This window comes from Peromyscus maniculatus, chromosome 6, assembly GCF_049852395.1.
Source record: "Peromyscus maniculatus bairdii isolate BWxNUB_F1_BW_parent chromosome 6, HU_Pman_BW_mat_3.1, whole genome shotgun sequence".
Classification (NCBI taxonomy): Eukaryota; Metazoa; Chordata; class Mammalia; order Rodentia; family Cricetidae; genus Peromyscus; species Peromyscus maniculatus.
In genome coordinates this window covers 82404576-82431382 of record NC_134857.1, presented here as the reverse complement: position 1 = coordinate 82431382, position 26807 = coordinate 82404576, and the positions used below count along the sequence as shown (strand labels likewise).

The 26807-nt window shown below is 47.3% G+C and overlaps 1 protein-coding gene across 1 annotated transcript in view; it reads right to left on the bottom strand.

Annotated features, from left to right (window-relative positions):
• Positions 1-26807, bottom strand: part of Casq2 (calsequestrin 2) — a 65398-nt gene that overhangs the window by 12185 nt on the left and 26406 nt on the right. The window contains exons 3-8 of the mRNA XM_006980774.4: positions 26144-26244; positions 21866-21977; positions 17272-17345; positions 10539-10669; positions 9191-9236; positions 2189-2243 (exon numbers count right to left, since the gene is read on the bottom strand). Of these exons, the coding sequence (XP_006980836.1) occupies positions 2189-2243; positions 9191-9236; positions 10539-10669; positions 17272-17345; positions 21866-21977; positions 26144-26244 (519 nt within the window). The remainder of the gene's footprint in view (positions 1-2188; positions 2244-9190; positions 9237-10538; positions 10670-17271; positions 17346-21865; positions 21978-26143; positions 26245-26807) is intronic.

Sequence of the window (26807 nt, the reverse complement as noted above, 5' to 3'; positions counted from 1 at the left end):
TGCAGCCCTGGAAGCGGGCAGTGGGGCGGGAAGGAAGCCCCCTGGAGTCTTGCCAGCAGGCGGCTGCCAGCAGCAGCTCTGATCACACAACACCAAGGATCCGATTCTGTCTGATTATAGCCTGTAAACCAGGGGGCTGAGGGGAGCCAGGGTCTGTAAAAGGCAGCTGACACCACATTAAAAAAAAAAAAAGCAAGTCTAGATCCCAGGAATCCTTGAGGAGGATTTCAGCTCTGCAAGTCTATGATGGGAAATCCAGCCCAGCAATGGATATTTAAAAGACTAGCTCCCGGACAATTTGGTTTTGATGCAATAGAATATTACTCAATCTTTAAAAAAAATAGTCAAGATAGATAGCTACTATATAGTTAGTATATATGTGTGTATGTGTAGCATTATACTAAAGAAAAGATGCCAGATACAAAAGGCTAGACATTATATAAAATATCCAGAACAGATAGACAAATAGTAAGCAATTGGTGGTTGTCATCCATGGAGAGGGTCAGTAACGGGAGTGGCCATCCATGGGTGTTGTTGGTAAAGGTCTGGAGTGAGATGGTGCTGGTATCTGCACAGCTTTGTGAGTATAAAAATCCCCACTCCAATGTTAGCTATAAAGACTAACTGTTACAGTGTGGGCTGTCTCGACTTTAGGAACCACATGATTACAAAGGTCTAACTACTTGCTCCACACACATTTGCTGGGCGTCTGCCCTGTCCCGCCACTGTAAGGAATCAGGCCCACACTGATGGATGAGGCGTTAGTCCTTTTCTCCCAGTGCCCCTGTGGTCTCTTGGAACTGGGCTGAACTCGGAGCCGCTATTTCTTAGTCTCAAGCTAAGATCTCTTTTGTTGATGTTGCTTGACTGAGTGGTTTGGGGTTTGAGGTCGTTTGGTTGTTTGATTGATTTGAGACAGGGTTTGGTGCAGTCCGGGCTAGTCTTGGATTTGATGCATAGCTGAGGATGGCCTTGAACTTCTGACCCTCCTACTTCTACGGAGATGCAGGCCTGCACCACCACGCTCGGTTTTTTTTGCAGAGCTGAGGATGGAGCCCAGGGCTTCCTGCATGGTAAGCCAGCACTTGCCAGTCCTAATCTCCACGGCAGTGCTTCTCTAGACCCTGCCTTCCGGCAGTGGCTGAGGATCCCGGTGACCATCATATAACTCCCCATTTCCTGAAGCGGTGGTCCTCAAACCTGATGGTCCACCATGACTCGCCTCTGAGCAGAGCCCCATAAAATCACAGGGTCTGAAGGTTTTGTTTGAACCGGCCCCAAATGGCCTTTGCTCTCGTAGCTGCACGCCTGTCAAGTTCAGGAACCTCTGCCCCAACTCTTCATGGCCAAAGCCTGGTGGCCAGGCATCCCAAAGGATGTGCCTTGACTTCCCTGGCTGTATTCTGGATTGTTCCAGCGCCGCCGCGCCCCCCCCCCCTTTCCCTCATCTGCCCTTTCACCTTCTCTCAGGAGGCTCTGTCTTGTGGATGACTGTCTTGGGGAACTGCCATTTTGCCTCTTGCAACATTTATTGTTCTGTCCCTTCTCTCTCCATCGGTGTTGATAAGATGGAAACCAGGGGGAGTTGTCCACAGTGCAAGAACAGCTAAGTTACCCTTCCACTGGCAGAGAGTCATTTGCTCCCTAAAAAATAGGCTGCATGCTCTTCCCTGTCCTCACTTTTCGGCAGATATCTCTAGAACGTTCCTATGCACAGATGGTGTTTTACAGAGGAACATGTTTATCATTATGTTAAGGTCAGATTGATTTATATAGGTTTGATCATACACACACACACACACACACACACACACACACACACACACACACACACACACACACGGTAAGTCTAGGATGTACTTTCCTTGTGTACTCATTCCCAGTTTGTGTAGCTGAGCACAGTGGTCACAAGTTGCCCAAGCTGGCCTTGAACTACTGATGCTCCTATGTCCTCCCCAGCACTGGGATTACATGCCCAGCTCTGTGGCTTTCTTGGAAGTTCTACTGTTCCCATGGCTGAGTTTACCGCTGAAGACACACTCATACCTATCAGGTGACCACTAGAGGGGGTCGATTTCTTGCAATTGAACTGGAACTGTGAGGGCTCAGAAAGGTGAGAAGCCAGTTCCTGCCAATGGCTAAGCAGATTGGCGAGGGGAGGAATGGGGGTGGGGGAGGGGTATCCTACCTGGGTCACTCTTCTCTGCAAAGGCCACGATGTGGATCCCGTTCAAGTCGTCTTCCTGAAAGAGCAAAGAATCAAAGGTTCATCTCAAGAGGAGAGAAATACAGATGAGTGTCAGGGACAACAAGATGGAGGTTGGCATGGAAAGGGGGGCAGGGGATGGATACGGACACTGAGGCCCAAAGGAGCAGGACAGGCACACGTGAAGGAAGCAGATGCTGATGGGTGGCTGGCAGCGCACAGGGAACTTTGATAAGGGACTCGGATCAATGGTTTCTAAGACAGGACAACAGACGCAAGAGATAGCAATAAATAGTTCTCACTCCTGTGGTCTGGTGCGTCCGGAGAGCAGCAGCAAGGGGGAAATTGGGAAGAGTGTAAGTCTGGCTTATCCAAGGCGACAAAACTCTGGAAACAGCTCTAGCGAATTTAACAGTTTCAAGACAGTTCTGCGAAAGTGACAGTTTTGAAGTTCCCCACCAGGAGATATCATCAGGGATGGACCAGATGACAGGGACTCCGGAGCATGGCTGGCAGATCCTGATCCCCTGACTAGAGCAGGGAAGAACCCTCAGCTCAACTAGGATTTGGGTCTCTGGTGCTCACACAAGAAAGGAAGGTCCAACCAGTGTCTCTGGCCGGAGAAGCAGAGCCCATGGAGCAATTCAGGAACGCCACCACAGGAGTGCATGGTGTCCAAGGAGGCCAGAAGAGGGTGTTAGATCCCCTGGAATTAGAGGTGCAGGTGGCTGTAAGTGGCCGGATGAAGGTGCTGGGAACCAAACTCAGGTCTTCTGCAAGAACAGCAAATGCTCTTAACCCCTGAGCCACCCTCCCAGCCCCCAACAGGAGCGTTTCTGTGAGTGTGAGAGACTCCAAGGAGAGTTTGGAATTTGGTACTGTGGTAGTTTTAGGATGTCGGGGTGTGTGTGTGTGTGTGTGTGTGTGTGTGTGTGTGTGTGTGTGTGTGCCAGAGCAGGGAAAGTAAACCAGGGAACATGCCAGAGAGCAAAGAGCATTTCATAGTTGCCCATCTGGGACAGGAAGTCCACCTGCCTGTACCGCCTTTGTGTTGATTATTTACCGGAGAAGGAAGAGTGAGGTGTGGAGCAGCCTCCTGCTTAAGAAATGAGACCTTCTGGAGACTCCCTGCTATGAGACGGAGAAATAAAGCCCGGTGCATACTGATGACAGCTGACACAAAAGGGAGACTCACGGGGAACCCTTGTGTCCTATCAGAGTCATCCTACGGGGGTGGGGGACCCCAGCCCCCATCCCCGTTTCCATTTCAATCGCTTTTAATGCTGCCGCAATCCCATCTAAATGCTAATTTCCCCCCTTTGAGTTTGGGATGAACAAAACCTCCAAAAATTCAAAGATAGATTAAATAGAAAATATTATTATTAAAAACAAGAGAGTGGGCTCTGCGTTGGCCAGATTCTCCGGGGAATTGAATGTTACAGATATATATGTGTGTGCACCAGGTTATTAGGAACACCCGACAGTGACCAGAAGGGGAGTCTGAAGTTCACTGTTGTACATTTGCTATTATTGCCAGACAGACTACCCTGGTCAGGTCTCATTAGGCGGCCCCATGTCTCTGTCGCCTGCCATCAGCTGGAACTGAGCGCCCATAACTCCGTGAAGCAGGCTTCATTTCTGCCTCCCCTTCCAGAGTGCACTTGGAAATTGGTTTTAGAATTAAGAATCCATATTCATTTTCTGACAGGCTGTTCCAAGCAGCCCTGTCACTGCCTTGAACTGAGACGGGCCCTGGGTGAGCACTGTCACAGAGACAGAGGGGTTCTTTCCAAACATCTCAGGCATTCGGGGGCATGAGCCTGTATCGAACACCTGTGCAGATGTGGGGAGATGTGGGCAGGCTGCGCTGGATGCTGGGAGTCTTCCTCAATAAAATGGTGGAGAGGAATCCACGTGCAAACCCGTGAGTCAAATGCACACCATATTCCTATTCAGTTCTTTTTTTTTTTTTTTTTTTAAAAAAAAAGAATGTTAAGATTTATTTATTTATTATGTATACAGTATTCTGCCTGCAGGGACACATGTGTCCCTGCAGGCCAGAAGAGGGCACCAGATCTCATTACAGATGGTTGCGAGCCACCATGTGGTGGCTGGGAATTGAACTCAGGAAGAGCAGTCGGTGCTCTTAACCACTGAGCCATCTCTCCAGCACCCCTACCCCCCATTCAGTTCTTAAAGAATCACAATGACAGCCGGGCAGTAGTGGCACATACCTTTAATCCCAGCCCTCAGGAGGCAGAGCCAGGTGGATCTCTGTGAGTTCGAGGCCACCCTGGGCTACAGAGTTCCAGGAAAGGCGCAAAGCTACACAGAGAAACCCTGTCTCGAAAAACCAAAATAAAGCCACAGATAGCAGTGACCTCAGTGGGACTGATTGGTTCTGGCTAGCCCAAAGACCCTATGTGTTAGTCCAACCTGTCTGCCATGACAAAGGGTCAAAGGGTCATAAACTGGGTAGCTTATCTACAACAGGAATCAGGGAGACTCGTTTCTGACTGTTCCGGGGGTGGGAAGTCCAAGGTGCCCTCAGCAAGGACTTCAGTGTCGAATGAGGCTTTCTTATTCTTTGGTCTTTGGTCCTCTTTTTTTTTTTTTTTTTTTTTTTTAAGATAGCAACTCCTTTTTCATTTTATTAAGAAATTTTGTTTTTCATTTTACCTACCAATCACAGATCCCCCTCTTCCTTCCTCCGGCCCCTCCAGCCTCCCTTACAACCCACCTCTGATAGCAACTCCTATGTAGCCCGAGCTGACCCTGAACTCACTATGTAGCCCAGGCTGGCCTCAAACTTACTAGCCTCCTTCTGGGAGTACATGAATGATTCACCATGCCCAACTTCATAAGGGCAATCCCAACTATGACGGCTCTGTCATGGTGACTTATCACCTTCCAAAGGCCCCACATTTAACATCAGGTTTCCAAAACATGAATTTGAGTCTGAGATGCGCATATAGACCACGGTACTGATAGCGAATGGCAGAGCAATGTCTATGAGGAAGCCTGTCACTGCTGCATGCTAGGAACATGCTTAAAGAGGCTAAAAGGGCCCTGTAATACAGTGGCCGTGCACCAGACTCCAACGAGCAGGGGATGTGGACCCCACTAGTCAACACGCTCCTGAAGACTCCTCAGCTTTTTCTCTGTTCCTGCCTTACAACCAATGTCCTGGCTTTAGGTTGTGGTTGTTAAAACTACTATTATTTTTATTATTATTAGCTAATTTATGAATTATTATTGTTGTTATTGTTATTATCATTATTATTGTGTGAGCATGATCTGGGGAAGGAAGCATGTCCCAGCATGCATGTGGAGGCCAGAGAACAACTCTGTGGAATCAGTTTTATGTGGGTTCTGGGGGCAGGTTCCCAGGCCTGTGCTGCAACTGCCTTAACTAGCTAAGCCACCACCCCACCCCCACCCCCCACTCCCTCACCCCTCACCCCCACGCCCCCACCCCTCCACCCCCACCCCACGCCCGCCGCCCGCCCTGAGGTGCTAAGCTTTGAGACTATTTCTCCTGTTCAACTCTCGGCATCTAAAGCTGGGAAGGCAGCATTCACTTTAGTAATGCTCTTTGTCACACAATGTAACTATGTAACGCTCCATCCACCAACCCAAGAGTCTGTCTGTTAAGACTCCTACTCCGTGAAAAGGATAGAAAACAGCATTGTCAAGAAGAAACTGGCGCTATCAATTACAGCTATGTTACCACTGTCCGAGTTTTTTTTTTTTTCCTGCCTCCTTCTCCTCTATTGGCCTTTCTCAGACTAAGTGAACAGACGTAAAGAAAACAAAACATATAGCTCCCCAAGGCAACGGCAACACCGTGGGGCTAACTGAAGGCTCTTGAGTCCTACCTTAGAGGGCATTCTGCATCGCAATAGAGAAAAGAGGCCTTCAGGAGAAATTGCTGGGGCAGGTGAGGGGCTCAACAGGAAAAGGCACTCACTTTCCACACAACAGGTGACTTGAGTTCAGTCCTTGGGACCTCATGGTAGAAGACGCAAAAACCAGCTCCTACAAGTTGTTATTAAACCTCTTCGTCCTCACACACAGGTACCATGGCACACGTGCACCCCCCCACACACACACACACTAAGTTATAAAAGATAAAATACTGTTTTTAGATAAATCGCTGGCCCTCATCCCCTGTGGCGGTTGCCAAGGACCCTGGCTGTTGACAGGCAGTGGGAGAACCTCAGCAGAGTGACAAGAGTGACAAGCCAGCACTAAGTCTGGATAGGCTCCCTCACCCCCAAGTTCTCTGAACACTAGAAACAGTGGGTTCCCCTCAGATTTCCACACAGCAAACACCACTAGCCACCATCTTCTTCCATGGTAAGGCGTGGCACGGCTTCGTGTGGGCTGCTGTCTTAAAAACCTGCACAGCCGCAGAGAGCTAAGGGCAAACTGTGCTTTAGCCCAGCTCGCTTTCCTGTCTTGTGCAACTGTCTTGCAATGTCAGCAAGAGTGGCTGGAGGTGAAGACTTCTCAGTCCATGAACTGGTCTCTTTCTGCCCTGTCTATAGCATAGCTTCCTGTGGACAAGTGCCCCACGGAGATGCTGCTCTTTGGAGCAGTGCCCCCTAGCTTGGGCACAGGGGCTGGGGGAGAAGACCCTTCTGACCAACTGGTGTCTGCTTTTCCTTTTCAAAAATGCCAAGATGGCCCTAGAATGACCTGTGCTACCTTCTTCCCTATTTGGGGACTTGGAGGAGGGTTGCCCAAATCATGTGACCGGTCCAGACTGCAGTGTTGGGAAGGAATGAACCATTCTAGCTCTCTTCTTCTCTATTTTGATTAAACTTATTGAATACAAAGAAAGCTGAGAGTTAGTCCCAGCAGGGCCAGGCAAACACATTCTTCTCACCTCTGCCTGTGCTGGAAGGGGAGATTTCAGGAGCTCCTAGGCTCAGGGGCGGTGGGGGGGTTGGGGGAGGGGAAGGACAGAGCTGTGGGGATCCCGGTCTTGGGTGTGATATGGTGTCAGAGGAGAGAATCCTGGAGTGGGAATATTTCTGCAGTTGCGTTCTCCCCCTTCCCAGAGCCTCAGGGATAAAGAACAGAAGGACTGAAGACACCAGCGATGAGAAAAAGCAGTAAGTGTTCTCACTTTAAAATGGTATTTCATGTTCTGAAGAAAGACTGGGAACCTGTTGTAAGTTCAAGGGCAATGGAGAAATAGAACAGCCAAGTTCAAGTGTCAGAATCTGGATTAGATCCCGGGCCACTGTCAAAGAGGCTTTCTCTTGCAACAAAGGATACTAATGGGACTCCTGGTCGATTTGAGTAAGGTCTATACAGTTAGATGAATATTGACTTCTGGATTGTTTTGTTTTTCGAGACAGGATTTCTCTGTGTAGCCATTCTGGCTGTCCTGGAACTCATTTTGTAGACCAGGCTTGCCTGCAATGATTTCTGGATTTTAATCACTTTTGGCTATGAGAGAAAAGCACTTGAAATATTTCGGGATTTTTGTATCAGCTACAGAATTCTCAAATAGCACAGAAACATATGTACATATATATTTGCATATGAACATATTTATATATATGAGAAGAGAGAGAAAAAAACTAAGTAAAATATCAACATTTGAGGACTCTGGGTGATGAAATAGATTTTTTACATTATTTTATAAATCTGAAATTATTTTAAAGTAAAAGCAGTATTTAAAGAGAATGCTTGTTTGTCCAACTTGCAGCCCACAGGCCACGCAGGAACACGTATGCTATGAATGAGACCCGAGACGAAAACCATAAACTTACTTGAAATATTATGAGATTTATTTTGGGGGGGTGTTCTGCTTTTTTGGTTTGTTTTACTTTTGATTTTCTTTTTTCATTTGATCATGTGGTTCTGGAGGCTCATCTTTCTAGATTCCATCATGTCGGAATGTCAGAAGTCTGGACAACGTTACAGGCATTAGCTATTCCTTTATGTTCAGTAACAAGCCCTTTAAAGGTTAGTTCATTGAATGTTTGCCTTCAGAAACCATAGCAAGTCCAATGCTGGGAGTGTCAAGTTACTCCCTGTTCAACCATGATGCCCAACTATGAGTTTAAATTTTAAGTAAATAAATGTTTCCATTTTAATGCCCAACACCACAGTGGTAGCCTGTGGGGACATGGCCACTTTATGGAGGGATACTGGAGAAAACATGAGATATGGGTCCAGAAAGCCTTGCATCTCAAGAACTAATGCTTATTAGTTATGTGTCCTTGAATAATTAACCTAGGATGATCATAGTTTTTCTCTATGTAAAATGGGATAAAATGGTATTTGTCCTACGTCAGAGAGCTGGCAGTTCTAAGTGAAATATGAACAATGGCCTACAGACTCTGCTTGGTTTTTGTCCATAGACCACAAGTAGATCTGAGGTGGGAGTGGGATGCACCTCCGAAGCCTGTCGATGATACTATTTGAGCCACCTGATAGTCTACGACACAGACCTAGAGGAGGAGCTGACATCTCATCTTCTGGTGTCTCTAGTTGTCTTTAGTTTTGTCTCTAGTATCTTTAGAGACAAGATATTTATTAACCAAGATATTTATTACTTAGAGATATTTATTAACCAAGCGCCTGCCATGTCCTGAACACTCCATCTCACTTGTCCTCACAAAAAGTCCCCATGACGACATGACAAGATACAGACACAAGAGTACTCAATGGCAGATACTGGACTTGAATCCAGGTCTCTACGACTTTGTAGACTGGTGGCACATGCTGGTGGCACATGAATGGGAGCCAACCACTAAGGGAAACGAATTTGTGCAATATCCCCTAGAGAATAGTACCCAAGAGGATCATAGTGGATCCATGGACACCTGGGCTTTATATGAGCATGAAGCCATCCATGTTCCCAATACTTTACTCTCTAGCTGTCCACCCTGGTCAATAAGACTTGATATTCAGAGGGTGTCTTTCTTGAGGGACACACACCACAAGGCTTTGCCATTTCCTTACCCATGTTTCAAACATGTCCTCTGGGCGCAAGCGACGTAGCGTGGGTCTGAAAAAAAAGGGGGGAGCTTCCTTGAGTAGGGATTGCCACAGTAGAAACTGAGTCTCAGCTCTATGCAAATGAAACACTGATTCATCTGCTTGAGCCCAAGGAGCCCGGAATCCATCTCTGCCCCAAGGAAGCAGAGCTTTTCCACTTCCTGTGTCAGGAGAGAACTAGGCCCACACCACTCAGCCTAGTCACCGAGCCGTTAGATCCAAGGCACCCCAAGTACATGGATGGGTCAGAGGGAACAGAGACAGCACCTTCCCAGTGTCCCCTCCTCACAGATAGGGACCACTCCTGAGAGCCCAGAGGCAATCCTGAACAAGGAAATGGGGCAGACAACAATTATTCCAATGCAGAATGCCAGTTTTCATCATTAGGGTCATCCATCAAAACCCACAACAGTAAACGTCATGTTGGCCCCGCCTCACGTTGTCTTTCTGCAGGGACAGACTGTCTAGGTGCAGGGGTCATGGAGCTTCAGGCTCACTGAACACATTAGTCCATGTCAGGGAGGGAGGAAAGGGTGAAACAGGGGGTCCACTACCGTGACCCATGTTCCCAGGTGGCTCCTCCCTCCCGGGAAGAGGCAGAAGACTCCAGCTGGTGGGCCAGACCAGGCCAAAGCCTCTTGTTTGTGTAACTAGACCCTGCCTGGGACACTGCCACACCCATTTGTTTACACACGAGCGTGGGCTGTTTACATGCTCCAAGCCCAGAGCTGAACAGCTGCGACAAAGGCCATTTGACCCCAGAACTGTGTAAATATTTACTATGTGGTTCTGCAGTGAAAAATTCTGTGGATCCCTGCTGGAGATACTCTGAGTCCTAGCAAATATCCCTATCCCGGAAGTTGTCTGTGGAATGTGTAGAATTGTCCCAGGTTATATTATTTTATTATTCAGTCTTACCGTGCTGTCTGGAAGACATTGGGAGAATAACAACTCCATAAGGGTGGAGAGTAGCTGACATTCTTCCCATAAAGCACCAGGAATGTTGCTCCCCATACAGAAAGTTGTCATTATAAGTGTAGTTTCATTCATATCTTACTCTGGCTTGGGGTGGATGGGGGGGGGGATACCAACTAGAAGGCGGTGGTCTAACCCTACTGCAAACGTAGAGCCTCATTCAGAAGTGGTGACAGCCTTGATACTGTCAATGACTGACAGCGCCACCTGGCCAGTTCTGTTCTACCGGGTGTCTTATTCTAGGTTGTTGCTCTGGGTGACTCTGGACTGTCAACACGGAGAGGCTCTTGCCCATCACCCAGACTCCTCCCCATGCCCTACACGTCATCTCAGGTACCTTTGATGCTCCTTCACAAACTCCACAAGCTCCTCTTCTGTGTACGGTTTGTTAGGGATGACACTGGGCTCGTCCATAAACGGCTCATAGAAGCCAACTTCGTTCATCTTCAAGGACAACTTCTTTGCCACCTGTAATAGGCAGAAATCAGCCATTCATTGGAACAGGAGCCTGGAGTTGCAGTGAGCTGCCTCCCCCAGAGGGGGTGCTTGCGCTCCCTGGTAACAACGTGAGAGCTTATGGGCAATTTCAACTTAAAGGCTGAAGTAGCAGGGACTCTATCGCGTCTAGTCTGGGCTGGACATGATCTGCGATCAAAGCAGGTTCAATAGAAAAAAGACTCATCTAGAGAATAAGCATGATGAGGAGCAGTTGGAATAACGAGTGGAGAATGTAAGTGCATGGTTATCTTCCCTCGGCTGTGTTTACCAGGGCTGGAGGAGCGAGCAGATGGTGAGAGAACACGCTCACAGGGTGGCTTTCGCTGAACTAATTTGGATGGAAAGGGCAACTGGTGGAAACCATTAGAGTACACAGGTTCCCGGAATCAAAAGCCAATCCATTCACCTGTCCTTGATCTGCTCATAAACTCCAATGGCTAGTTAAGCTGAAGCACACTAGGGCTCTGTCTCTGTACCAGGCTTGCTAGGTGTTTTGTCGGGCTGAGAACTGTCCGTCTTGAAGACAACTAGTCATCCTGCTTTGCCTAGGAAGGACAGGCTTCCTGGGGCAAAGGACTTCCAGTGCTAAAGTGTCCATTGCTCCTAGGGAGCCAGGATGAGTGGTTCACCCTATAACTGAGCTCGAAGAAAGCGCCCCCTCGCCTGACAGATTGTTCTCTCTGGTTGAGGGGGCCACACGCCAGTGTGTTGTCAGGGCAGAATGGTTGCTGTGTTTGCCTGCAGAGTTGCTGAGCTCAGGGCCTCTCCTTGTGACATGCTTTGAGAGGCCTGGAATGTGAAAGGCTCCACTGGAAGCCAAATGCCATTGTCTAGTACAGAGCTGTGGTCCAAGAAAGCACAGGACAGAACAGTGGCTCCCTTGAAACGGCACAGCATTGTCTAGGAGCTGGCACCTTGTGGTAGTAACCCCAACACAATGACCCAGTAACCCAGGGATTGGGACTAATGGGGGGAAGGGCGGGTGTTACATAAACCCTTACACAAGGAGGCCTATTCTGGGGAAACACTTAGGTCCACAAGCATCATCACTTGCTACTAATTCCAGGTCACTGGATTCTAAAAGACAAGCTTTAATTCCAACATCCTATGCAGGGTGGAAGCCAAGAGGCCACAGAAAGAGCTACAGTCAGGCTAGGCCTTGGTGTAAGCCCATGACCCCAGCACTGGGGAGACTGAGGCAGGAGAATAACAAATTCACCTTCAGAGTAAACTCGGGTGAGTTCAAGGCTAGTCTCACTTATGAAGATCTTGGCTCAAGGTAAAAAGTTAAAAAGGTGGCTGAGGATGATGAAGTGCAGTGCTGTGGAACTTCATCTAGCACCTGTGAGGTTTAATTCCCAGGAGAGAGAGAGAGAGAGAGAGAGAGAGAGAGAGAGAGAGAGAGAGAGAGAGAGAGAGAGATGGAGTTTTCCTTCCACTTGACTGCCTCCTCTCCGGCAGGTGCAATGTGAATATGTAAATGAGCAGTGATGAGGCAGGGATCTGTGGGGGTGGAGGACAAACAGACCAGGGCCTGTATTGACACAGTCCTTTGCAAGCCTGCCTATGGTCCAACAAGCTTGAAAATGGCAGACCCTGCTCTCTGGGTTCAGTCGCTCGCTCGCTCACTCACTCACTCACTCACTCACTCACGCACTCTAGATTCTAAGAACCAGGCTTCCTTCCGGGGGATGAGAAGTGATTAATATGAACAAAACCATAGTACTATCGAGCACAAAGCCTGCTTCCTACGTGCTGGCCACAGCTGCAAAGGGCCTTAGGGTGGTGGCGTTATGCAGTGCTGGCTTTGAACGTGGACAGAGGCGGCACTCTGCGCTGCCTTACGTACGAACAATTTGGGTGAGCAATTCGTCAAGACAGAAGCACAGAGCCATGATTGACACCCAGAGGCTAAAGAAAGCACTCTGTCTAGTTTCCTGTGTTCCAACCTCCGTTCCTTCTGAGGATTCCCTTCTCCTTGACCGTGTAAAGAAAGGAACCTGTAGATATTCTGTAGACACTACATTGGCAGCCTCCATGCTAACGAGCTGTTTCTTTGTCTTTCTGTCATTAGTTCTCATTAATTCATCCTACATCAGGGGAAGTAGTTATGACCTCCTGAAGGTGAGAGCTGGTCAGAAGCACATGTCCAGCAGCATGCACATGCCTGTGTGTGTACATGTGCCTGTGCACAGGGTCTCTGGTCCCCGGATGCCACTGCTTGGGTCTGCAACGTTAAGTCTATGACTGTAACATTGGATTGTTGAGGAGGCCTTATGGTTTGGTCTGGAAGAACCTAAGATTTCCTACAGTCTCTTGGCCCTTTCCTCCCTCACTACCTCTTCGGTTCTCCTGTACTTCTCTTTCTTCCAGCCTTGCATAATTGCCTCTTGGGTAGCAAGGACTGAAGGAGGGTTGACTGGCCAATGAGTTTATTAGTTCAGTTTGTAAGGATTTAGCAGGGCCTTCTGTGTCTAGGGCAAGACACTAGCAAAACCTGGCTCACGGGTGCCACAATTACATAATGATGCAATGTGCTCTCTGATATCAGAGAGTTCCATAAAAATGAAATTGCCCACGACTTTCTTTTTTCCTTTAGTTGGAATAAGTTTTGGCACTTTCAAGCAAACTACAAAGGACAGGGAACGCTTCCCTGGCATTTGCATGCCTGGGGATTTTGACTCATGCCTTTGCTGCAGTTCAACAGGCTGGTGCCGTGGTCAGCGGTGAAGAATCAGCTGAGCAGGAACTTGGGCCTTCTCCACACTCTCTTCTCCACCAGCTCCTTCAGGCCCCAGTGACTCAGAACAGACTAAGGCTTCATTTCACTGGTCCCCAGCAGAAGGAGAAGAGCAGGCCAGAGTGGTGTAGGACCATAGAGCTGACACCAGGTGCAAAGGTGGACTCCAGCCTGTCTCTCCCACCACTTCCTCACAGGGCTTGAGCTTTAGGATAGCCTGAGCTACATACACCACAGGGATCCATGTGGGTCCCAAACCTATGAGTCCTGTAAAGTTCCCTGGGAAGAGTTCGTTTCTGTTTTAAGCTTCAGATTCCTGGAGCTAGAAAGATGGCTCAACAGTTATGAGTGTACAGTGCGTCCTCAGAGGACCGGATCTGTTCCCAGCATCCGCGTTAGGAGGCTCCCAGCCCACCTGTAACTCCAGCTCCACGGGGATCTGATGCCTCTGTCGTCTGTGGGCTCCTGCACTCTCTGTCTCTCTCTGTGTCTCCCTGTCTTGCTCTCTCTCTGATACACACACATGCCACACAAACATACATATGCATAATTAAAATAAATATTTCAAAAACTAATTCAGATTCCTGTGTCCTATCACAACCCTAAAAAACCAAATTTCTTGGAATACTCCCATAGATTAAGGTTCTTCTTTTCATTTATCATATATATATCATATATCATATATATCTATTTATGTGTGTGCACACACACACATGTGCCAAGTGGGTGTATGTAGCTAGAGTTTTCCTCCCTTGCCCACAGTCAGGACAAATCTCTCTCACCCGCCAGTCCCATAGCCGCTCAGACCCAACCAAGTAAACACAGAGACTTATATTGCTTCAAACTGTATGGCCTTGGCAGGCTTCTTACTAACTGTTCTTATAGCTTAAATTAATCCATTTCCACAAATCTATACCCTGCCATGTGGCTTGTGGCTTACCAGCATTTTTTCATGCTGCTTGTCAGAGTGGCAGCTGACAATGACTCCTCCTGCCTTCCTGTTCTTTTATTTCTCCTCTCTGTTAGTCCCGCCTATACTTCCTGCCATGCCACGGGCCAATCAGTATTTTATTTATTGACCAATCAGAGCAACTTGACATACAGACCATCCCACAGCACAGCCAAGTGCAGACCATCTCAGACACCTGCACTCAGGCCCGTGGTCCTGATCATCCTCTATACGGACCTGCTGGGTAAAGCCACAAGGAACCTGAGAACGGGCTCCCACAGGACATACAGAACATCCCACAGCAGGTGTATATGGAGGTCAGAGGACAACTTATGGGAGTTAGTCCTTCCTTCCACCATGTGGGTCCCGGGATTGAACCCAGATCATCAGGCTGGACAGCAAGTACCTTTACTGCTGAGCCGTCCTGTTGGCCAACACAAAGACTTTTAAAAGCTCGTTAGAGGAAATGAGATCTATTGCCTGCGGTTGAGAACTACTGATCTTCACATCGACAGCGGCATCCATATCCTCTCACCCTGTTTACAATCCCCCCGCTGATGTATTACTGGGTTTTTACTAACTTTCAGCCCTTTCACCTCTCACACTGAACTCTGAATTCTACAAGGCTAATCACATGTCTTGCTCGATGCTGTTGAGTCCTGGAAGCCCAGAAGTCACTCAGTAAATTCTTGCTAAATTAATGCATGAATCCATGGGGGGGTGGGGGGGGGGAGAAAGAAAGACCACTGTATTGAATGTTTTCTTAATGTGTGAAAAACTGGCCCCAAACTGATTCTGTGTGCTAACAGCCACTTCTTCCCGGGCTTTGTAATGTCCTCAGTAGCTTCAAGTCTGTTTTGTTGTTTTGTTTAAGCTCAGATTTGCAGTCTCCAGTTGTTTGAGGGTTTCTCTCTGTTGTCATGGTCAGATGCCTTTTTGCAAACAGGACTGTCTTCCCCCTCCCGGGTTTTATTACTTTTCCTGCTCTTCAGCTCTTTCGCCCCCTGCTGGACACTGTTGAGACTGCAGCCGCGCCTTCTGGATCCCACCACCTCCCACTGCTGAATGGTTACAAGTCCCAGGTGGTGTCAGCCTGGTCCCCATTCTGTGTTCCATAGGGAGGTGCAGAGACTGGCCTTTTCTTTTCTAAGAGTGCGAACCTCACGAGGCCACGCGAGCGGCGGCACTTGGGACTCTGTCTTAGTTGGTAGTAAAACAGCTTTGGGGGTTCGCTGGCCTCCCCTTCTTCATAGGAACAGGCACAGAATCACACTTGGGGTGGACTGGGAGGCACTTCTTAGAACAAATTCCGCCCTGAACTCACAATAGACTGTCACTCAGAAAATGAGGGCTTTGGTGATCAGCCAAGCCCACCTGCCCAGGGTTCTCTCCTTTCTTCCCTTCACATGAACCCTCTTTAATTTAAAAAAAAAAAAAAAAATTATACTGGGTTACATCAGGCCATTTCTGTGCAACTGTATAATCTCTCCACACTTCACTGCCCTTGCCTCCCTTTATCCTTTTCCTAAGAAAGTTTTACCTTTAATTTCATGCCATGTATATTTCAAGGTCTTGTATATCTATATAAAATATAGAACCTGTGCATGAGAGAAAATGTGATAACCATGTTCCTAGACTGACTCAGTTCACTCCATAAGATGATCTCCACTGCCTACATTTCCCTGCAAACAACCTAACTTCATTCTTTGTGGCTGAAAAAAATAATTACGTGTGTATATCATTTTATCAATTTTATTTTTATTTTATGTGTATGAATGTTTTGTACACTACTTGTGTGCTTGGTTCCCAGAGAGGCCAGTGAGGACATCAGAATCCCCGGAACTGAGTTACAGACAATTGTGACCCACTTTATGGATGCAGGAACTCAAACCTGGGTCCTTTGGAAGAGCAGCCGTTGCTCTTAACTTCTGGGCCATCTCTCCAGGCCCACATTTCCTTTAACGACTCCTCTGTTCATGAGCACCTGAGCTGATTCTATTAGATTAGTTCTTTTCTTTCCAATGGGGTCTCATGTAACCAGGCTGGCTTTGAACTCCCTGCGTAGCTGAGGATGACCTTGAATATCTTGCTTATGAATTCGGTATTGGACATCAAACCTAGGGCTTGCTGAGTGTTAGACAAGTGCTATATTAACTGAGCTACATCCCCAGCACTCAGAGCTCTTAATCTACAATTTCTTAGTCACCTCTGGCTCAGCAAAACCAGAGGCCAGTGATGGATCCAACTTGGACTTCTGCATTCATCCTTGTCCAACATATAGCTGTGACATCCCCTTCTCCTGAGTCCAGATGTCTTTTTACTAACAGCAGTTCTTACAGCTAGCTAGCATCTACCGCATGCTCGCAATGGTGAGACTCCAGCCATGCACCCCACCCATGGCTTCCTTCTCTGAGTACAGATGTCCAGAACAGCATCTTTGACATCAGCCGAGGCTCAGACTCCATCCAGGTTTACCCATCACTGACTGTGATCGAATCCATCTCTCGCTCCCTGCCTTGGTTGTTCCCTCTGTACAGTGAGAATACTGGCCTTTGAGAAGATGGGAATGCCCATCCCTGCACATCATAAGCACTTAAGCATTGGTCATTATCACCATCTTGCCCTTTTTGCTCAAAAGTTGTCCCAATTGTGAGCCTCAATCAGTGAGGTCAAACTTCCTTTGAATTTAGACAACACTGGAGTCATTAGTTAGCCCTTCTTTTTGGATTACAGGCTTGGATACAGAGACCATGTCCTCAGAAGTGGTTTTCCAGACTCTTCTAACACTTCTGGACAAAGAGGCAAAGAAGGATGGTGGAGAGTTCAGACCTTAATTGTCAATGCCGCTGAATGTGTTTAAATCAGGTTTTCTCAGGTACTTACCCCCTTGTCAAAGGTGGCAAAGAACTTGATGTAAGGCTGGAAGTGTTCCGCTGCCTCTTGGAAGGCTTTGTAATCTAGGACGAAAGACCCGAGAGAAAGAAACATTTGCAAGAGGCCAACTGCACACTTGGAGAGAACTGTTAGGTAAGTATTGAATACCATCTAAAACGATCATTGGTGTTGAAATTGACTGGCATCCAGTCGCTCAAGAAAAGCCTTCTTCCCCCACAGGTTTGTGAACAGAAAGCAAGAAATACGGGAAACTGAGGAAGAGGAAGAAAAAAAATACAGAAAAACCCCAAATTAAAAAAAATACACGGAAAAACCCCCAATCAAAGAAAAAACAGACACCTCCTTTCACCCAAATGCATGGAGTTCTAACTGCACCCACTGAGGAGGCAGTTTCTACATAAATGAGCTCACAGTAGACAGGAGACTTGCCACACTGTGTTTACAGCTAACAGAAAGACAGGACCCTGGGAAGTGCTTCGAGCTTCTCCAAAAGAGGGCTCCCAGGTGCACCTTACATTCTCAGAAGCAGTTTCACATCCCTCCTCTTCCTCCTCCAGCTCTTACATGCTTTCTGCCCCCCTTTCCACCACGTTCCCTGACCTTGGGGGCCCAGGGTTGGTAGAGATGCCCTCCTACACTGAACGCCCACCGTCCCTCACTCTTTGCATTTACCCACTGCAGTGACAAGCTTCTGACCAGTCCTGGGTGCTGCAATGTCGGTTTTTATTTATTGTTTTGTGTTTTGAAACAGAGTCTCACTATGAAGCCCTGGCTGTCCTGTAACTCGCTCTGTAGTCCAGGCTGGCCTCCAACTCACAGAGATCCACCTGCCTCTGCCTCCCAGTTGCTGGGATTAAAAGCCTGTGCCACCACACTTGGTTGAATATAAATATTTAGAAGGCAGTTTGATGACATGAGATATAATAAGGGGGCCCTGGGAGGAATTCAGGGGGGCAGTGAGTGGTGAATATGATCAAATACATTGTGTGTATGTATGAAAATTTCAAAGACTAAAAAGAGGTAAAAGACCTTTAAACCCTGACACTTTAAGATTACTTTAAACCAAGCCTATACTTGATTCTAATTCAAACGTCTATCCAAATTTGTCACAGAAGGAAGGAGCCACACCCATGTGAGAACACTGCCTTTACCACACCTGGGCAGGAATGCATGGGGTATCTGGAGTCAGGCCTTCAGTCAGGGATGGCAATGGTGGCACTTGTTATAAGTACGTTTTATAACCCTGTAATCCCGAGCCTAGGATTTACTCTTCAGAAGATTGGCACTTTTCCATTTTGTTGGATTTCATGCTCTGGAATTAGGCAGCCTTGTATAAGATTTGGTCATAGATGATTTTACAATTAATGCTGGCTCAGCAATGCCCAGATAAGATAGACAAACACACTAATGTCAAGCGACTCTTGGCCTGGGGAGGGCACTGGCTTTTAGGAGCCACAAGACTAGGGAAACATCTTAGTTAAGTAGCTGCCTGACAAACTCAAGGATTCCAGTCTGGGGTTCAGTGCCCAGAACCCACATAATAAAAACAGGCAGGCGACAGATTCATGTCATCTCAGTGCTGAGGAGGCAGAGACAAGTGGATCCCTGAGGTGGTTGGCAAGTCCCAGGCCAGTGAGAGACTCTGCTTCTTAAAAAAAAAAATTAGCCAGGCGGTGGTGGTGCACGCCTTTAATCCCAGCACTCGGGAGGCAGAGGCAGGCGGATCTCTGTGAGTTCGAGGCCAGCCTGGTCTACAAAGTGAGTTCCAGGAAAGGCACCAAAGCTGCACAAAGAAACCTTGTCTCGAAAAAACAAAAAAAAAAAATTTAAAACTAATAATAAAGTCTGTTCTTTGCTGTACTCACACCTACATGAACACTGTATATACAATAAGTAAATAAATCTTAAAAAAAAACAAAAGGATGCCATAAAGGTGACCTTGATAACATCTAAACCTGCTCACATAATCCCGTCTCCTTTAACCTTTGGTTGGAAATCACCTCTCCACTGTTTCACACTAACAGAAAGCAGTGTATCAACTGAGAAGTAAATTAAAACTGTCAATTATAAACGTTGAAGAATTTGGGATGTTATTTGTTGACTTCACAAAAAATGGTGAACTTAGCTAAGCATCTTACTAAATTTAACTTCAAATTGCAGGGTTTCCTGTAGCACAGGGTAGCCTTCAACTTGTGATCCTCCAGCCTCTACATTCCGAGTGCTGGTCTTATAGACATAAGCTACCACCATCAACTAGTATTTAGAGTTTAATAATAATTAGAAAACAAGTTGGGCAACATCTATGCATGTATTCCTAAGTAAGAGCATCATTGCTATTTTTCCAAACATAACATGCTATGGAAAGATACAGTTGGGTTTCAATCCCAATAAAGGTCACAAGAAATAAGAAGATTATAACTGTGATGAAAAAGAAGAGTCAGTTATCTGGATGCAGGGATGCTTGGGTCCATGAAGAGCGGGGACAAAACTGGCTAAATCGCATCCAGTGATGAGAAAAGAATTTTAGCAGTGACGGAAAAGGCAGTAAGTGTGGTCCATTCCTTCACCACCATCAAAGTGCGAACAAGTCTCTTATCAATAGTGTCTTTCAGGGAATTGAAGAGCCTGGCGCTGCCAGCCATCGTGAGAATCGTTTGCTGCTATTTTAAGCCTGATACCTAAAGTCACAAAGCTGCATTCTTGGAAGTGACTCAGCTTCTCTTTCAAAATCAGAAAATGTACTCTATGATCTCGTCCCCATTTCAGGTCTTATTGCTACCATTATATAAGAAAAGTAACAAACAAACAAACAAACAAATAAATAAAGTCAGGAAGCCCCAATCCCTTGCAGCTTGCTCTCATTTTATGCCTACGCTCATGATCACATTTGCCGTCCCCTGACAAGACTCCCAAGGCCTTGCAAGCATAGCCCGCTAGTCAGGGGTATGAGTGTTAAACTTAGGCTCCTGGAATTTACATCCTGGCTTCTGTACCCACGAGAGACAGGAGATAGTTAATCAGACCTTTGTGTCCCACCCCTTCACCACTGTTAAAACGCAGATAACCACCTGGACAGAGCAACCTCATGTGCCTGTCACTGGCACTCCTAGGCCCAGGCCCTGGCGATCACAGATGGGGATAAAATGGCACCATTCTGTTTTTTGTCAGTGAGGTGGGGAGGGAGGAAGGAAGGTCTTGGAAAGCACTTTCTATGCTGATCTTGGCCTTGGCCCCTCCTGCTCCGTCACACCACGGTTAGTGAAGAGGAGGGGACAGAGGGCAGGGACAGACTGAGAGGGATGGCTGAAAGGAAAAGCGTGGCTTCTGTCCGTTCGCGTGTGCTGTGGCCCAGATCTGGCTTCTGTCTTGTTCCAATTTTTAGCTACTCAAGACCTTACCCTTCCTGTTCTCTTCTCCCTGCTCCTCTGGCCGCCCACTCTCCACCCTTTTGTCTGCACAACCCACTGCTGTGATGCTGGGAAAGGTCCCTTTGCTCATCTACAACCTGGCCACAAAGCCTTCACAGGAGGCTGCCCAAGGGTGTGGTGGCATCACAGGACAGACTGATGGCCAGCTGTGGGCTGGGCCAGCCATTTTCCATATTTTCTAGCAACTACTGAGCCCATCTCCACCCAAAATTCAATTATTCCTCTCCAGCTGACAGGGAAGCTCTCCAGCTAGTGACCACAGGAACCACATCAGGGGGATGGCCACTGTGTGTCCCATTTTACAAGAGAAGAACCTGATGGGAGAGTGAAGGAAGAAGGCATTTGTTTATTCTGTAGAACACACACATAATAACACATACACTCTTACACACACAATAACACACACATGTAATAACACATACATTAACACACACATAGTTGCTGTGGGATGGTCTGTATGTCAAATTGCTCTGATTGGTCAATAAATAAAACACTGATTGGCCAGTGGCTAGGCAGGAAGTATAGGTGGGACTAACAGAGAGGAGAATTGAGAGAACAGGAAGGCGAAAGGAGTCGCTGCCAGCCGCCGCCATGACAAGCAGCATGTGAAGATGCCAGTAAGCCACAAGCCACGTGGCAAGGTATAGATTTATGGAAATGGATTAATTTAAGCTATCAGAACAGTTAGTAAGAAGCCTGCCACGGCCATACAGTTTGTAAGCAATATAAGTCTCTGTGTTTACTTGGTTGGGTCTGAGCGGCTGTGGGACTGGAGGGTGACAGAGATTTGTCCTGACTGTGGGCAAGGCAGGAAAACTCTAGCTACACATAGTAACACACACAATAATACATTCACATGCACAATCTCACATACAATCACATACACAATCACACACACACACACACACACACACACACACACACACACACACACACCTTCAAGGCTAGAGAACATGGCCTGCCCTTAATGTTCTTTCCATCTCACTGCCGATTTTGCACAATTCCTGCACATGTCCCTTTGCACAGGCAACTAGAAGAAATTCAGCTTCTACTGCCCCCAGCAGAAGAGATGTGAAAGCCACATCCTCTGTTGGGATAGCCTCTAACACCTTGTAAGGGGCTAGCCTTCAGGCCTGTGTGGACAGGAAACTCACATTCAGAGTCCTCATTCTTGAAAAAGCCAAGGAGCTTGATCTGGTCCTCGATGCGCTCAAAGGCCTGGACTTCCAGCTTGTTATTCACGATCTCCACAGGGTCTTCAATGAGCTGAAATCACACACACAGAGGCACAGATGTGGTCACAGACACCCACACAGAAATAAAGATATTCAAATAAGAGAGATCATCTCTCCCCAGTGGAAGGTAGACCACTTTAGAGAGAAGAGACACATGTGCAGAAATTGTGCAAAACAGGCAGTGAGATGCAAGGCCATGTTCTCTAGCCTTGAAATTGTGTGTGTGTGTGTGTGTGTGTGTGTGTGTGTGTGTGTGTGTGTGTGTGTGTATGTGTGTGTGTGTGTGTGAGAGAGAGAGAGAGATAGAGAGATATTATGTATGTCATTGTATGTGTATGTGTGATTCTGTGTGTGATTGTGTATGTTATTGTATGTGTATGTGTGATTCTGTGTGTGATTGTGTATGTTATTGTATGTGTATGTGTGATTCTGTGTGTGATTGTGTATGTTATTGTATGTGTATGTGTGATTCTGTGTGTGATTCTGTATGTGGACACAAAGGCTAAAGTCTCCAGCTCACATCCCATCCTGCCCCATTGCGCATGGCAGCAGTCCCCCAGGAAGACTTGGTCTTAACTTGGGGATGGTTGTCCTGGGGACCATTCTATTCCTCTTGTCAGTTATTATTTTAAAATTGTATCTTAAGTTATAAATTGACAATTATAACTACACACACACACACACACACACACACACACAGAGGGGAATGTGTGTGTACATAGAGAAAGAATCAGAGAGAGATAGAGACTGTAGTATGCACATGTGAATGTGTGAGACCTGCATGCTCAAATGTAGAGATCAGAGCAAGATACCAATGTCTTCCTGTGGCTTTCTCTTGTGTAGAGACAGGTTATCTCATTGAACTGGGAGCTTGCCTTTCTGGCTAGGCTGGCCACCTCTCAGGCCTGCCTGTCTCCTTCTGCTGGGTTTGCAAACACAGGAAGACATGCCAGGCTTTGTACATGGGTGCTGGGGCCTCAAAGCCAGGCCTTCAGAACGGTTGTTCTTGCACAGCAAGCATTTGTCCCCTCTGAGCCGTCTCCCAGCCCCAACAGTTTGTATTCCTGCAACATAAAGTTCTGAGCCATCTCCCAGCCCCAACTGTTTGTATTCCTGCAACATAAAGTGCTAGGATGTATGAATAAATTGTGAAACGCTTAGCTAACACCCATTACCTCAAATACTTACCTTTGTGTGATGAGAACATTTGTGTACCTTCTTAGCAATTCTGAAATGTATGTTTATATTTGCTGTGCTGACCATACTGTGCACTGTCTCAAAGGAAAGAAACCCCACTTATTCTTCCTGCCTGCTGACACTGTACCCCTCAGATCACAGTCTCCTCATGTTCAACCCCATTCCTGACTTGTAACCGGGCTTATACAGACTTTCTTCCTCTGTGTAAAGACATTCCTCTGTGTAAAAAAACATTCAATTATCTTAAATTATACATGTAAGCAAAAACATGCACTGTGATTTGAATACGAAGGGTCTCTCCCAAGGCTCAAGTGTTGAAGGCTTGGCCCACACCCTGAGGTTTCACTCACTGAGATGTGCTTAGATAAGTAAGCCTCTGCCTCCACAGATGGATGAATCCACTGACGGCACTAAAATCTGATGATGCTATTGGTCCTGATGAGAATTAGCCGGGGAGAAAGTAGGTCACAGAGGATGTGCCTTTGTAGGCTGAATCTGGTCCTCAGAGCCTTCCTCTTTCTCTCTCTGCTTTCTGGCCGGCAGGAGGTAAGCAGCCTCAGCCCCTTGCTCCTGCCCACAGGATTTCTGCTTTGTCTCAGGACCCACACAAGGAATTCAGCAGACTCTGGACTGAAACCTCCAAAATCAAGAGTCAAAGCAAACCCTCTTTTTTTGAGTTGTTTCTCTTGGGGCTTGCCACAGTGATCAAAAACAGACACAGTGTGGAGTATACGCCTCTCTGTGCCCAAGCTCATGAGGGTGGTGCGCTCTAATTTCATCCCTATTGTCTTAGAAACAAGGCTTCTATTTTCCTTTTCCGCAGTTGAGTTGTGTTTATTCTATAACATCTCCTGACACTTGAGTCAACCATGGGGAAGTGGTCCGGTTCTGGCTCTGTGGGTGCAAGTTTGCTAAAGGTCTTGAGAAAGTGATTCTTTTCTTTTAAGAAAACGATGGGGCAGGTTTCCTTCTCTCCCTGGATCTGAATAAGGATGTGTGATAAATGGAGTCCTGATGCAGCCCATCTCATCATTAGCCTCAGAGCACCCACCTTGAAGACCAAGACCATGGGCTGGCTAGCTCTACGTCAGCTTGACCAAGCTGTAATCATCTGAGAGGAGGGAACCTCAGCCGAGAAAATGCCTCCGTAAGAACAGCCTATAGAGCATTTTCTTAATTCATGATTGATGTGGGAGGGTAGTACCACACAGGCTATGGACCTGAGTGCTATAAGAAAGCAGGCTGAGCAAGCCACGAGGAGCAAGCCAGTAAGCAGCACCCCTCCATGGCCTCTGCATCAGCTCCTGCCTTCAGGTTCCTGTCCTGCCTGGTTCCTGCCTTGGCCTCCCTCAATGGACTGTGGTTCAGGATATGGAAGCCAAATAAACCCTTTCCTCCCCAGGCTGCTTTTGGTCATTGTTTTGTCACAGCAATAATAACCATAACCAAGACAGACCACATTCTGAGAACAGAATATTCTGTGGTTTACAGAGATGAAGCCCCAATTTGGTGAAGTCTAAACACTGCCCTAATTCTGGTTTGTTGCTTTTGTGGGCCAATCACACTGTTCATCCTTTAAAGCGTGTAGTCTTCCTTCCAGAAGCTTCCTCTTAGCTGGTGAGTGTGGAGCAGTGCCATGTTGGTCCAGACTTACAATGTTGCTTTTTCTGAAATTCCCCAGGACTCCTACATTAATGAGAGAGCCGAGCAGAAACTGTGGACACTGTATTTGGCAGCCTCTTCCGCCCTCTCTGGCTTTTGCGAATATAGAGAGAAAGCAATAGACTGCAGGGTGTCTACAGGAAAACTGCTAGTGTAGATGGCCAGCTGTGAGCTCTTTGTGCTATTGCTGCTGTTTGTTCTAAGGACGGAGTTGTCCCACAGAGCCCAGGCTGCCCCCACAGAGCCCAGGCTGGCCTTTCATGCACAGTCCTCGTGGCTCAGCCTCCCCACTGCCAGGGTTACAGGTAAATCACCACTCACGGCAGAATTAGTTCTTTATCTGTGCAGAGCATAGGATCCAAGGCCTTTAGCCTCACAGCTAAGCATCTCACAGCGATGAGCAGCAGTGTGATTTTATACACGACCAAAATATTCTGTAGCATTTCCCCTCTGTTGGAACTTATGGATATGGATTTGAGGGTGTGATACCTTCATGGCTGAAAGTCAATGTGGTTGGCTTTGTTGTTGTTGGTGGTGTATTGTGTGTGTGTGTGTGTGTGTGTGTGTGTGTGTTTGAAGGAAAGCTCTGTCTTTCCTTAAAAAAAAAAATCCAACAACTTGTTTTTTACATGTACTTATTTTGTGTGCGGGAGAGTGTATACACACCATTGTGTGTGTGTGTGTGTGTGTGTGTGTGTGTGTGTGTGTGTGTGTGTGTGTGTAGGGGGATGTTAGAAGACAGCTTGTGAGAGTTAGTTCTCTTTTCACCCTGTGGGGCTGGGGAACTGAATACAGGTCACCAGGCATGGCAGGAGGTGCCTTTACCTTCTGAGCCACCTCACCAATCCGCTGTCCCTCCTTTACACGGCTCAGAAGACTCGGGGAGACCAGGCCTGTGGGTCCCCACTTCCATCTCAGGTGACAGGTTCGCCCCCTCTTTCCCTCTCTCTCTCTCTCTCTCTCTCTCTCTCTCTCTCTCTCTCTCTCTCTCTCTTTCTCTCTCTGTGTATATGTGTGTCACTGTGCCAATGTCAATAAATGCCAGTGGGTATGAGGTATGAGTGTGTAACTGGTAAGAGACTACCAGGTCACTTCTGTTACACGCACACATACACATACACCACGGTTAGGTCACTTACAACAATTTCTGCAGTGACTTAAGGGCCTGCTTCCCGGTAAAAGTAGATTCCGCTATAATGCAGGTACCCCTTGCTGGTTTCTGAAGCCTGAGTAGTGCCTTATGCCATGCCAGCATCTCCAACTTCTTCGTTCCTGCGTCAGAGTGTAGCCTGCCCACTATGGGACAGCTGCACACAAGGCCACCTCCTGAATACTTACATCCAGGAGAAATTCCACCAAGACGTCCGCTGCAAACTCCCCATCAAATTCTATGGTGCGATCGCCCTTCAGAACATACAGGCTTCCTTCTTCATTGAAACCTGGAAGGAACAGAGGCCCAAGGCCGAGGTCATTCAGGTGCAGAAAAGCCTTCGAGGTCCTGAGTGGCAGTGGGACCAGGATCAGTGGAACTAACATTAACACAGACAGGTCAGCTTGACAGGGTCGGCCTTGAATTTGAAATCCCCTCTCCGCTCCGCCACTGCTTTAGTTCCCACGAATGCTGCTCAACTCTGCCGTTCTCCTCATCAGAGCCTGTAACAGCCACGGCTGCCTGTCACCTTAGCCTGGCTCCAAGCCTCTCAGTCACCTAATGCCAGCCCTACCACTCCACCCACCTTGGCCAGCCCCGGGCTCCTCATCCTCATGCCGCTCTTGTTATGTCTACGCTGTACGATGTTGTGAAAGGGTGTGCCCAGCATGACGCACAGAGCAGGGCCTTGCTTCTCTCTTCCTTTTCTCTAAACCTAGAACGACCTCCATCCCTGACTCCATCTTGGTTACTCCTTCTGGGTTCTGGCTTAGGGCCCATTCTCACCTAAGGTCTCTGTGACAGTTTGGGTGTCCCTCCAGCTCTCACGGCCTGTAGGTGCTCACTCTGATA